Source organism: Sarcophilus harrisii, chromosome 1 (genome assembly GCF_902635505.1).
Source record: "Sarcophilus harrisii chromosome 1, mSarHar1.11, whole genome shotgun sequence".
In the NCBI taxonomy this organism is placed as follows: Eukaryota; Metazoa; Chordata; class Mammalia; order Dasyuromorphia; family Dasyuridae; genus Sarcophilus; species Sarcophilus harrisii.
In genome coordinates, this window is record NC_045426.1 from 667,393,475 (window position 1) to 667,407,297 (window position 13,823).

General features: G+C 54.3%; 1 protein-coding gene across 1 annotated transcript; it reads left to right on the top strand.

The window, feature by feature from the left end:
• The first annotated feature begins 4,135 nt into the window (after nucleotides 1-4,135).
• On the top strand, nucleotides 4,136-13,764 carry CERS1 (ceramide synthase 1). Its single transcript, XM_031948177.1, has 7 exons — nucleotides 4,136-4,212; nucleotides 7,884-8,043; nucleotides 8,569-8,749; nucleotides 9,229-9,390; nucleotides 9,574-9,721; nucleotides 13,171-13,289; nucleotides 13,393-13,764. Exons 1-7 carry the CDS (start codon nucleotides 4,144-4,146, stop codon nucleotides 13,433-13,435), a joined length of 882 nt encoding a protein of 293 aa, XP_031804037.1. The 5' UTR covers nucleotides 4,136-4,143; the 3' UTR covers nucleotides 13,436-13,764.
• The last annotated feature ends 59 nt before the right edge of the window (nucleotides 13,765-13,823 follow it).

Genomic DNA, 13,823 nt, shown 5'->3' on the forward strand with positions numbered 1-13,823 from the left:
GAGTCAGAGCCATGCTGGACATTAAAGAGAGCAGCCCCATTCATTTCACAGTCACAATGTGCTAGACACTGTGCTAGGCCCTTTGAAACAAGCTAGCAATACTCCTTCCCCCCAATAAACCTACCTTCTCTTTGGCGAGGGATACCATCGCAGATACTTTGTTGTTCTTTAGTTGTTTCAGTTTTCAGTCTGACTGAGACCCCTTTTGGGGTTTTCTCAGTAAAGTTACTGGAGCCCTTTGCCATTTCCTTCTCCAGCCCCTTTGACAGATGAGGAAACTGAGGCAGGCAGGGCAAGGTGACATGTTCAGGGTCATACAGGTACTAAGTTGCGGAGAGCCAGCACTAAATCTATGGCCACATAAGGCCACATTCCTAACCTTGAATAGGAATCTCCTAATCACATCCAAGCACTGCCCTAACTTTGAATAGGCATCCCCTAATCACATCATAGAGCTTCCTACGACCAGAAACACCTGAGCAGCTCATCCTTGGGCTGGATACCAACCCTTTGTCTAGGACCCCCCACCCTGTACTGTGTTTGTACAACCCTTCCTTCTGTCCTACTGCTATATATATCTGTACTATTGCACCCATTAAAATGAGGCTTGATCAGATGGATTTGTCTTGCCTCCATTTTGCGCGTCCCCTCTCTCTTGCCCTTATCTCTTTTCTTCCAGGGTCCACACACTCTGCCTCGCGGGCCGAGGCAAATGGCGCCCAACATGGGGCACAAACCCACGACCCTGAGATTAAGAGTCTCATGCTCTACCTTGGTATCCCGTACAAACAAAATGAAAATGAAAGATTAGTCCTCAAAGAGCTTACAAACTAATGGGGGACGACTACACACTAAGGAAGCTGAAAAGGCCACTGAGGGGCCATTGTGGAGAATTCCACAAATGGGTAGTGGGAGACAGGTTGAAGAACTGTGCTGATCCCCCTCTTTAAAGAGGCCCTGCAGCCCATGGCCTTGCTCTTCCAGTCAAAGGGTATGATCAGAAGATTCTGATGAGATATGAGAACCAGACAAATTCAATCTGGTTGAATAATGAGATTTTCCAAAGTTTCCAAAGCCAAGGCTCTTGGCCCCCCAATCCAAGGCTCTTTCCAACCTTCAATTTGTGAACCAGAGAAATAAGGAATTGGAGGAGGTTGGCCATCATATCAAGCAGAGAAATGAAGAAAGATTTGGAGACCATTCTAATGGGAGTAATAAAGGGACTTGTCTGCTGAGAATTATATATCTGTGCCTTTAATTCAACATTCCAAGGTCCTGATGGGTGACCCTGGGCTTCTTATTGGTGAGCGTTCATGGATCTAAGCTAAAACCCAAACTCATCTTGTGCCTCTTCCCTTAACTCTCCCCACTTCCCCTTCTCTTCCCTTCCCAATCCTTTCCAACTTTGACTCAGAAAACTAATCAAATCATTAATGCCAAAAACACAGACTGCCTACTCCTACTAGAATGTAAGCCCCTTGAGGGCAGAGACTCTCTTACTTGTTTGTATTTCTATCCCCAGTGCTTAGTAATCCGGCTCCTAGTTAGCAGCTAATTTTTTTTTTCTTTAATTCATTCAAGTAGGATGACTTGGTCATTTCAATTGGAGAAGTGAAGTAGGATGGATTCACTGTATGCACTCTCCTTTTAGACCATTAGAGGAGATGGGATGGTTTCAGACTTGGAAAACGGGCTGGCTGCCCACCTCATCTTTCCTCTTGTTTCTGCCCTAACAAAACTTTCAGTTCTCCTCAGTGCCCAGCTCATAGGTCCTTCCCTGCCCTGATCCCTTGCCCTGACTCCTTTACCTGTAGCTTATTTGGAAGGTCAAAAGGAAAACAAGTCAAATTTGCTCAAGTTAAGAGTCTGGCTAGGCAAGACCAATCTTTGAATCTTTTGAATCTGGATGCTCTATCTAGGGGAGTTCTCATGCAAAAGAGGGTGTTTAAGTGGGAAATCCTGAGGAGGAGGGAGATGAAACAAAATCAAAAAGGCAGTATGGGAGAAGTTAAAAGAGCTCTGGGCTTGAGATTCAGGATCTGGGGTCCAAATGCTGACTTTGTTCAAGTCCATTACTTTGGGAGGCGAGAATGGCACTGGTGCATCCTGGTGGTTAGTGTATTTTGGGGAGGAGTGGGGAAGAAGTAGAGGTGATATCCCTGGGACCCATCTTTGATTCAAATCTTCCCAAGAAAACCTGGGCTATAGGAGTCCCAGTCCTTCCAGGCAAAATGTCACCAGGAAAGAGCAAGAAAGCTAATTTGTTTATGACTGCTCTCCCCTTTCCCTGACATCCTTCAGAGTCAGAGGGGGCCATTTGGATGCAATAGTCTTTCAGAGGAATGTTCGGTTCTAACGCGGGAGCTGCGCTTGAGAGGACAGGAGCCCCAAGTCCTGCCACCCTCCTCACCGAAGGCATCTGGTGTGTTCATCTCCCACTCCACGAGGCATCCCCTGCCAAAGGGATGGGGAAGGGGCGTACCCGGAGCCCTTCAAAGAGAAGGGGATCACCTCTGACGTTGCCCGTTTTGCTGCTGGACTATTCCGACGGACATAAGAGATGAGATTGTAATCTCTTTCTGTATATTGGACAGGAGTGGAGAACGAGAGCGTAGTCGCTCTGAACACAGTAGGTCTGGTTTGGGATCGTGGGATCCTGGGTTCTAGTCACGGTGTGTGATCTTAGGACAAACGATTTCCCCTCCGTTGGCCTCAGTTTCCCTCTCTGGAAAGAGGGGACGGGGCTTTCTAAGGGTAGTGGCGAAGGCGAGTATCTACAGGTCGCCCCCTGTACGGGCTGTCTGCCCCCACCCCTCCACTTTGGGGAGCGTACAGGAGGGGTAGGGAGGCGGCTCCCGGGGGCGGAGCCTGAACCTCCCCTCCTCCCCCAGCTGTTCTTTTTCGGTGCAGCCCACCCTCCTCTTCCTTGCCACCCCCGCCCTTGCGGCGGGCAGGTCGCCTCCTCCTCCCCTTCCCGGCTCTTCTCTCTAGGTGCCGGCCCCCCATCTCCCCCGCCCCCAGACAGCCGGCTGGATCCCTCCTCTCCTCCTCCTCCTTCTTTTCGTCGTCGTCCTCCTCCTCCTTTCCCCTCCCTGCAGCGGCGAGTGACGTGCGCTTCAGGCAGGCGGGCGGGCGGGCAGCCGGGCAGAAGCCGGCCGAGGGTCCCCCGCGCTCCCGGCGGCGGGGGCAGCGGGCAGGCATGGCGCCGGGGCCCGGGCCGGAGCCTATGCCGGGCTACGCGCAACTGCTGCAGCGGAGCTACCGGAGCCTGCTGGACGCGGCGCGGGGCTGTGCGGACTGTGGCTGGGAGCGGAGCCGCCGAAGCTGGGCCCAGCACGCGCACCTGGCCGCCGCCGAGCTGCTGCTGCTGCTGCTGGCCGGCCTCGCCTGGACCGCGCTGCGTCAAGCCGCTGCCGCCGGCCTCTTTCGGGTCAGTGGCGCCCGCCGGCCGGGCCGGGCAGCGGGGAGGGCCGGGGGACTGGGAGACGGGAAAGGGGAGGGGGCGCGGGCCAAGCCCGGGGGAGGGAAGGGGGCACCGGCCGAGCCTGGAGGGGGGTGGCCGGGGAAGAGAGGAGCCGCGGGCCGTGCCGCGGGGAAGGGATGGATGGGGAGGTCACTATTGTGGGGAGGGGGCTTAGGCCAGGCCCGGAAAGGGGTAAGGCGAGCGGGGAGCGGACCGAGACGGGCTTGACCCAGAAGGGGAGCTCCAGCAGGGTGGGGAGGGGGCTGCTGAGGCTGAGGGGCGGGATCCAGGCCCGGCAGAGGAGGGGGCTGCTGTGGCGTGAGGGGCGGGGCCCAGGCCGAGCCGGGAGGGGGCTGCCAAGGAGGAGACTGCTATGTGCGCAGGTGCGAGCACCCCCGGGGTGGGGGTGGACGGAGGACGGACGGACGCAGGAGGGAGAGGGCGACTCAGGGACAGACCGAAGAGAAGCCCTGGGCATATGGCTTCCTGTCTGCCCCGGGGGATTGGGGTGGGGTGGCCGAAGGGGAGGGGTCACGTGACCTTTGTCGGTGGGTGGCTGGGGGACTCCTGGCCGGATCGAGCTGGGCCGCGGCCCGGAATGGGGGCCCAGGTCCGGCCTGGGCCGGCTTGTCTGGGAAGCGCCCGAGAGAGGAGGGAGGATCGGAGGGAGGATCGGAGGGATGGGGCCAAGCTGGAGAGCCCCGTCCAGGCGAATGGGGGCCTTCCCTGCCCTGCGGCGCTCTTTGAAGGTGACTTGGGGAGCCCTAGCAGGTAGCCGCCTTCGGGTGCTTCTCCGGGGTCAGACCCTAAGTGGAGGCAGTCGGCCTTCCCTTGCTTCCCGTGGAGCGAGAGGGGTGCAGGCCCCCTAACCCCTGTGACCTGGACTGTTGCCCACCCCTCTGGTGCTGAGCTAGAGGGAGTGAGACTGAGCTTCTCTCTTAGGTTGCAGGGAGCCAGGCACGGCCCTTTGGGGGCAGGCTCCAGGCCCTGAACATCCCCCAGCCCCCCGGGTCTTGGCTCTTTGTCTAGGGACAGATTTATACCCCTTCCTCCCCCCCTTCCCTCCCGTCTAGGGGTTGGCAGGAACCAGCCTGGGAAACAGCATGGGGGGAGGCGCTGGGGGATCCAGTGACCCTAACAATGGGGCCATTCTCCACCAGGGAAGAAACTGTCCCTTGTGTTCCCAGGACATGGGACATAGTGTTAGCTTGCTAAGAGGACCCCTGGGAAGGGGTCCTTGTTCTGACCCGCTTAGCCCTGAGTCGGACTCTATACTCTTCTCTTCCTATTAGAGTCTGGCTGCAACCTTCTTTCTTACCTTCAGACTTTTCTATGCTCAGGCTGAGAATATTAGAATTTCAGAGTCCCTAGATCATCTTCTCCCTGAACAGAAATACCCTGCTCGATTTTCCGTGGAAGCCTTCAGTGATGGGGAACCCCTAAGGCAGCTCCCATCTATTTAGGGGAAGCTTTGAGTGTTGGGAATGATTCTCTTTGGAACTGACACCCGTCACCTGTGTGGTTGAGTAGACCAGGTCTAATCCATTTCTCATCCAAAGCTTTTCAAGTTGTCTATCTTGTCCTGCTCCTAGACTTGCAATTTCCGATTGTGTGTTAAGAGAATTGATTTTCCCTTTGTGATCCTATGAATTTCACTTTTTTGCATTTAAAAATATGATTCTGAGAAGGGGTCTGTGACGGACATCAAAGTTCAGTCTTTTTTTCTCTAGCCTAAATGTCCTTACTTTTTTCACCAATCCACAGTGCCCCCATCTTTCTGATTGCCCCTTATTTGGACAGACTTCCACTTAATGAATATTCTTCCAGTCATTTGTCCAGAGCCAGTCATCCTGGGGCTGTCCCTGCTCCCTTCTCCCTCCCTCTCTCCCTCTTATGGACACTGTGCTTATTAATGAAGCCTAATGTTGAATGAGCATTTTTAGCTGCTGGGTCATATCGTTTGACTCATCTCAAGCTTGTAGGCATTGTGACATCTGGCAGACTCCCTCCCCCCCAGGCTGGGGGCAGGGGAAGAACGGGCAGACATGGCCTAGATCTTTGAGATCCAGAGATAAGGCATAATCCTTATTCTGGCCAGCATAGCTGACCCTTCCTTGATTAGCCCTGACCCACAGTTACTGACGGGAGCTTCAGAATTTGATGGCACCATAATTTATTTTCTCTCTGTTATCTCCAGGGGAAGCACCAGGCTCAGAATCTGTAAAGCCAGATCAGTCCGTCCCATGCCATCCTGACTTGATTCAGGAAGGTCTGGACTCTGAGCTGGACTTCTAGAGGGGGTCATCCCTCCCTGGGGTCCTGCTACTTCCCACCTGTGATAGCAGACCAGCTTTGTTCTCTCCTGTTATAGAGGGAAGAGCTGAGGCTGCAAATGAATTGCTTTGAGAGGGAGTCGGGAGATTCCAGGGCTGGGACTAAGAGTCTGGGCTCCGCTACGTGTCTGGATTCTCCAATAGGAGGAGACTGCATGTCACGTTTAGGTGACCAGTGGGTAAAGTGCCTTGGGTCAAGAGACAAAGTTCCAATCTAGTCGCAGATCGGCACTACATCTGTTTGCCTCAGTTTCCTCATCTGTAAAATAGGGATAATAATAGCACCTGCTCCCCAGGGTTATTGAGGATTAAATGAGATAAAGAAATACGAGTAGAGAAGACCGGGATGGGAAGGGGAGCATAGAGTGCATCCGCTGCAGCCTGTAGATGAATGGGGATCTCCAGTAGTCCCCCAGCCTTTGCCCGAAGACCTTTGGGGACTGAGTCTGAGGCAGCCTATTGCCCTCAGCCTGAATCTGCCCTTGTGCTAACTCCTCCTCCCCCACTGACCCCATCTGGACCAAAACTCAGCCCTAGGTGGAACAGCCAGTCCTGCACCTGAGCCCCGGGCGGGACCCTGCTTCTTCCCCCGACTCCCCAGTCGTGCCCAGTTTTTTCCACCCTCGTTTCCTGCCTCTTTGCTCTTCTCTAACTGATGGCCCTCCTCAGAACAGGGTCTAAGTGCTTATTTAGCAAACCTGCGACCCTTCCCTCTGGGAGCGGCCCCCACTTGTCAGCCTCCTTCCGAAGATGTGGTTGGTGTCCAAAACGGTGTGGCGGGACCTTGCGCCATTAATGCGGTGCCAGAGGCGAGGAGCAAGTTTGAGGGGACTGAGTCCGAAGGCGCAGGAGCTGGACGCACCCCTCCCCCACCAGTAGTAGGGGAGAGAGTGGTGTGGCGGAGGGGGATGGGGAAAGGGGAGGGAGGAACCTGAATGAAGAGCAGTTGGAGCTGGACTGAAAGCACTTCCCTCCGGGAACCAGCTTGGGAGGGGCTTCCTCAGCCCCGTTGCCAATGGAAACAGGAGTCCCTCCGCCTGTCACCATGGCAACATCTCCCCACTGCCCCTTCCTAGAAACTGTCTCCGTTGGGGTGGAGGGCAGGGGCAAGGGTTATTTCTGGAGTCCAGAGTGATTACAGGCCACTCCATTGCCTGGGGCCACCTCCCTCGGGAAGGCTCGCCTTGATGGGTTCAGGATTCCACACACCACCACCCTCAGCCCAGCATTCTCTGTCCACCTGTCTCCGCTTATCCATCCCCGTCTCCCTCACTCGCCTCCCCCCTCCCCTATCCCCTCATCCATCCTGCCGCGTCCTTCCCCACCCCCAGACCCTTTCTCCTCCCCGTCCCTTCTGCCTTTTCCCTTACCTACATCTAGACAGCTGGGGTCTAAGTTTAGCAAAGAGTGGGTTGGAGCGGAGGGGAGCAGGGAGGGAGGGGGAGAGGAAGAAGACTGGGGATTGTCAACTTGGGTCTCTGCTGTTACTGCCCCAGGGTCAGCTGTCTAGGGACAGGACCTCAGGGCGGCGTGGTCAGCAAATGTGCCCAGCCTCCGGCTGTTCCTGGGGCCGTGAGCACATTGCCCACTTTCAGACTTGGGCTCTGCCCCTGTCTGACCAATCCCGCAGCCCCGTTGGGGAGCAGCATCTTTCCCAGCAGATCTTGTGCCAAGGAGCCAGAACGGAGTGTGTGCCATTTGTCTGGGCATGGAGGGTCTGCTTCCGGGGGCTCAGGGGCCAAACGGGCCTTTTAAGCTCAAAGGATTCACTGCTAAGGAGACTCCCCTGTTTTACCTCATGACAAGGTTAAGGTTCAGACACAGGAAATGAGATTTACCTAGAGTCAGAATACAAGGGGAGGAATAACTTAAAAACCGCTTTGCCGTGTAGCGCAGGTTTTATTATTTATCCCTGTTTTATAGATGAGAATACTGAGGCCTGTTGAGGGAAAGATGCTCGCCTGGGGCCATATTAGATAACGGAATCAGGATTCTTGTTCTTATCCTGACCCTCTTTCTGGGAGCCTGGGCAGGGCTGCTGCAGGAGTCGGGGATGCCTTCGATCTTGCCCTTTTTTTCCTCCACAGCCGCTGGCCAGATGGTGCCAACTGCAACCCAGGGATGCTGCCAAGATGCCTGAGAGTGCCTGGAAATTCCTTTTCTACTCCACAGCCTGGGGGTACAGTGCTTACCTGCTGTTCGGCACCAACTACCCCTTCTTCCACGACCCGCCTTCCGTCTTCTATGGTAGGGCCAGAAACGGTGTCCCTCCCCCTGGGGGTCAGCCCGCTCCCCCACACCCACCCACACTGGCACGTGCCCACAGGGCCTCACCGAGAAGGAAAGGAAGAAAAAGAAGGAAAGATGGCGCCCTCCTTGGGGGGAACCCTTAATCCTGGGGGAGAGGGGTTCCCCCAGCCAGAGTGGGGGAGATAGAAGACGTGACAGCAAGCGGGAGTGCAGAGGATGCAGCTTGGGGCGGGTTGTACCTGTGGGACCGCTGGGGAGCTGGTGCCAGGGTAGAAGGCAGGAGAGCCCCAGGCAGAGTTGGGGGATGGGTTTTCTGAGAGAACTCGTGCCTGCTCCTGGACCTCTCGAGGGCCCCCCCACTCTGGGGACTAGGAACCCCACTTGTGCCTGCGTTTGGGCTCGGATCCAACCCCGACTCACGGTGACCTTCGGAAGTCCCGCCTAATGGGCAGCTTTAAGGAGACGTTGGCTGTGAAGTGGCTTTGGGAGGCGGCTTCTGAGGGCTGGCTGTTGCTTTGCCAGACTGGAAGCCGGGCATGGAGGTGCCCAGGGACATCGCTGTGGCCTACCTGCTGCAGGGCAGCTTCTACGGGCATTCCATCTACGCCACCCTCTACATGGATGCTTGGCGGAAGGACTCTGTGGTGATGCTCCTGCACCACGTGGTCACCCTGGTTCTGATCGTCTTCTCCTATGCCTTCAGGTCAGTCTCCCTGGGTCCGGGAGCATCAGGCCCACAGGAGTTTCTGCACTTGGGAGTGCAGGGTCCAGCACTGTCCCTGACTGGGAGGGCCCTTGGGCACATAGTCTCATTAAGCCTGAATTCACCCCATGTATAACATCTGGGATGGTGGAGTTTGAGCAGATGGCTTCTCAAGTTCTAGCTCTGACTTTCTGTATCCTAAGGGCCATCCCAGCCCTGCTATCCCGGGTTCTAAGAGTCCTCCCAGCTCTGACCTCCTGGGTTCTAAGAGTCCTCCCAGCTCTGACCTCCTGGGTTCTAAGGGCCCTCCCAGCTCTGACCTCCTGGGTTCTAAGAGTCCTCCCAGCTCTGACCTCCTGGGTTCTAAGAGTCCTCCCAGCTCTGACCTCCTAGGTTCTAAGAGTCCTCCCAGCTCTGACCTCCTGGGTTCTAAGGGCCCTCCCAGCTCTGCCATCCCTGACCACTCCCCACCCCACCAGGTACCACAACGTGGGAATCCTTGTTCTCTTCCTCCATGACATCAGTGACGTCCAGCTGGAATTCACCAAGCTCAACGTCTACTTCAAGTTCCGAGGGGGCGTCTATCACCGGCTCAACGACCTCATCTCGGATGTGGGCTGCGTCAGCTTCAGCATCACCTGGTGAGCCAGGCCTGAGCCGTGTCCTCCGCTCCCCTCCCAGATGGTGGAAGGACTTACCGCCCGTGGTGGACTTCCTCCCTTCCAGTCCCCACTTTGCTGTTCGGCCGGGGGACATCGGGCAGGTCTCTTCGGCTGCTTGGGTTCCCTAATCCTCCTCTTTGTGTTCCCCATTGTCTCCCCGAGGTTCTGGTTCCGACTCTACTGGTTTCCTCTCAAAGTGCTCTACGCCACGTGTCACTGCAGCCTGCTCTCCGTCCCCGACATCCCCTTCTACTTCTTCTTCAATGCCCTGCTGCTCACCCTCCTGCTCATGAATATCTACTGGTTTCTGGTGAGCCTGGTGGGGGGAGGAGGATCTGCCCCCAACTGGGGCTACTTTGCTAGAGCTGGGGCCTGGGGGATTGGGGATGGGCCAGTCATCTCCAGGGGACAGAAGGAAGGCAGAGATATGCAAGAATATTTATTTATAAACTTGAAAATAATTCTACATGTGATTTGATATACAATCATATGTAAAATTACATATATATATTTGTAAAATATAAATGCGATTATATCATAGACTTTTAGCTATATATAGTATTTAAATGCTTTATGTCTGTCATAGTTTATAAATTTCTACAGTGCTTTCGTTCTCGGCACGTAGTAAACGTTAGCTATTGTTATTGTTGTCATCATCTCATTTGATTTTCCCAACAACCCTGGGTAAAAATGCTCTTCTTATACACCTTTCACAAATGGGGAAGCAGAGGCAGACAGATGTTAAGGGACAAGGAAGGATTTTCCACCAGTTTTCTAACAATAATGGGATTGAGAGGTAAAAGGCCTGGTTTAGTGAGGAAAGTGCTGAACTTCATGGAGAGTCGGGAAGACCTAGTTCATATCTCATCTCAGAAGCTAGTCGCTGCTTAGAAATTTTCTGAACTTCGGTTTTCTTATCCGTGAAATGGAAATAATAATAGCATCCACCCCAGAAGATTGATGGGGAGGATCCAGCCTCATAAATCCTGTAAAAGTGTGACCTGCAAACTTTTTTCTTGTTATAATTATAGCTTTTAATTTTCATGGATAACTTTCAACATTCACTCTTGCAAAACCTTATATTCCAAATATTTTCCCTCCATTTCCCCCACCTTCTTCCCTAGACTGCGAGCGATCCAATATATGTTAAATAAGTGTGCAATTCTTCTGGACGGTTTTCCACAAATATCATGTTGCACAAGGAAAATCAGATCAATAAGGAAAAAATGAGAAAGGAAACAAAAACTGTAAACCTTTTAAGCATCAATCATTAGGATTATTCTGCAGTCTGAATGAAGCCATCAAAGGGTCATGGAGCTAATAATAATAGCTGACATTTATGTAGCACTTACTATGTACCAGGCACTGTGGTAAGCACATTGCAATTATGCTCTCCTTTGATCTTCACAAGTCTGGGGGGAAGGTGCTGTTAGCATCCCCATTTTAAAGAGGAGGAAACTGAGGCACACAGAGATTAAAGTACAGACCACCCCTAATAAGCAGATTTGACCTGAGGTTTTTCAGACTCCAAGCCCAGCACCCAGTGCAGCATGGTGCCTCCTAGCAAGTGGCAGAGGTGGGATTTGAACTTGGGTCTTTCCCTCCAGATCCAAGAACCCACTGTTCCAGCTGCAGCTCCTTGTCTCTTGTGAATAATATCGGTTCACATTTTCTGGGGTTAACAAAGCTCTGTGACACGGGGATCATGAGAACATTTCTGACCGTGTTCCCGATGAGGAAGTGCAGGGTTGGTCCACAGCTGGGTAATGGGACAGAAGCAGGGCAGAGCAGGGGAAACCGGGGGACCCGCCACTCAGGTGCCCCTCCTGGGGCTGAGTGAAGGTCATTCCGAGGGGCCTGGTCTGGAGGGAGAGGGGGTCTCCCGACCTCAACAACTAGCTGAGAGGTGGAGGGATGGAAGCCTCAGTTTCTCCATCTGCCAAATACAGTGGGGAGGGAATGATCCTTATTTTATTTCCCTTCCCAGGGTAATTTAAAAAATAAGTGAATTGGTCTCTTGTTTTTCCATGGCTTTGATTTTTTTTTATTTTTTTGCTATTTCCTGCCTTCCTCTTCTCCCCTCCTCCCCCTCAGTGAATCTTTCCTTGTGACATAGAGTTTTGCAAAATCAGCCTTTGGTGGCCATAAATGGAAGAAGGAAGGTACAATTTCTTTGCCCAAGATCGCAAGGATTATTTTCAATTCAATATGAATTCAATAAGCACTGGAGACTGAGGGCTGGGGTTCCAGAGACAGAAATGAACAGGTCCTGCCCTCAGAGAGTCTCCGTTCCTTACGTGCAAGCATGGAAATCAGTAATGGAAGGGAAGACGTGAGCCCTGATGGTGGGGGGGGGGACTAAGGGGACTTGGGAGGGGTGCTTCATGCAGGAGGCACAGTTTAATCCAAGTCTTCAAGGAAACCGGGAGGCCAGGAGGTTGAGATGTTCTAGGAGGGAGAGCCTTGGCCACATGGGGAACAGCCAGGGTAAGTGCCCGGAGGTGGGAGTGGGAGATGAGGTGCCAGAAGGCAGGGGGCTTTGGAAGACCGAGGACTGTCTGTTTGGGTAGAGCTGGTGATGACTGAGTGGCCAATTAGGGGACTTTTGGCAGCTGAATGGAAGAGGAGGCTTGAGGCAGGGAGAGGCTGGTGACCTGGTGGGAGGGGATGTGGAGCCTTTATGGTCTCCTCCATGTCCAAGTCCACTTGGTGAGAACTGAAGATGGGGAGTGAAGGACGATGGGAAATAGTGATGGCCCATTGGTGATGGGGAAGAGGGGAGGGTTTGGGATGTCTCTGAATCAATTTCCTCACCTGTAAAATGGGTTTAATCATAGGCAACTACCTCCCAGGGCTATTGGGAGAATCAAATGGGGCATAAAAAGTAGAAACATTAAAGTACTATCTAAATGTTTTAGTTCCAAACCTGTTGTTCATACTATCTGAGTGGTACCAGACCGGAGTCAGAAGGACTCGCCTTCCTGAATTCAAACCCACCCTCAGACACTCCCTAGCTTTATGATCCTGGGCCCGGGATTTAACCCCGTCTACCTCAGCTTCCTCATCCTGTGAAATGAGCTGGAGGAGAGCATGGCAGGTGACTGTTATGTTTGCCTGAATGGTTAGTGGGCTTTGAGTGCCAGGATGAATCGGCCTAGGATTACCCCAGGCGGGACCTTAAAGGTCTTTCCCTGAATTCCTCATCTTACAGGAGAGGAGAAGGAAGGCTGTGGGGAAGCGCCGAAGTGAGACAGACGGGCAGGCAGACAGGAGACTGACAGACTGAGTTTTAGCAAGGCAAGAGGCAGGCTCCTGTGTTACCTGTAAGTGGGATCAATGGCCAAGTGATGGAGGAAGGAAGGAAGCATGTATTTAGTGTCTGCTCTGTGCGGGGCTAATAGAAAAGATATATAAATATTTAATCAGGTTGGCCAAGTGCCTTACAAAGATTACCTCCTTGGTTCTCAGCGGGGAGTGCTCTTATTAGCCCCATTTTACAGGTGAGGAAACTGAGGCACAGGGTCACACAGCCACTAAGTGTCTGGGTCCCGTTTGAACTCGTGCTTCCCTCCCTTTGGATGCCCAAGTCTGCTGTGACACCTCCCGCCTCGGGTACTTGGGGCAGCTGTAACTGGCCCGGGGGTTCCGAAGAGGGCCCCCCCCCCCAGGCAGTGCCTCTTCCCAGGCGGGAGGCAGGGATGGAGGAGGGAGGGAGGCGGGCAGCAGTTTCATCGCTCCCCCTCCCCCGTCTCTCCCCAGTACATCGTGGTGTTCGCCGCCAAGGTGCTGACAGGCCAGGTCCGCGAGGTGAGCGACGTGCGGGAGTACGATGAGGCAGTGGAGGGCCCCCCTCTGCCCCCCAAGTCCTGGAAAGAAGAGTGAGTGCTGGGCCCTCCGACTGGGACGAGATGGGGGAGGACCGGGGCGGAGGGAAGGGGCTGCGGGAGGAGGTCTGATCCCCTTTTGTCTTGCCCCCTCCAGGAAGCCTTTGAGGAATGGGCTGGTCAAAGACAAGCACTTCTGAGGGGCTGCAGACCCCTGGGGACCCCCCTCTCCCTCCAGTTCCTGTCTAGTGCCCCCGTCCCCTTCTCCGGCCCCTCCGCACTCCAACCCCCCAGAGCCCACTGCCCGACCCCGTCCTCCCCGTCTTGTCCCCAGGCACTTTGGGGATGTGGACTCGACTTGGGGGACTGGACCAATTGCAGGGGAGGGGCGACTCTCCCCCTCTCCTCCTTAACCCCATCCCCCGGGCATTCCTGAGGCAGCATCCGCTGGCGGCTTTCAGGGCAGGAAGGTCCCCCGCAGTGAGCAACTGGAAGCAGAGAGACGGCAGCCCTTTCCCCGCCCCCCCCCCCAATCTTTCTGAGCTGGGAAGGGTTAAGGGGCGAGGCTCTCTCACCTCCCTGCCCAAT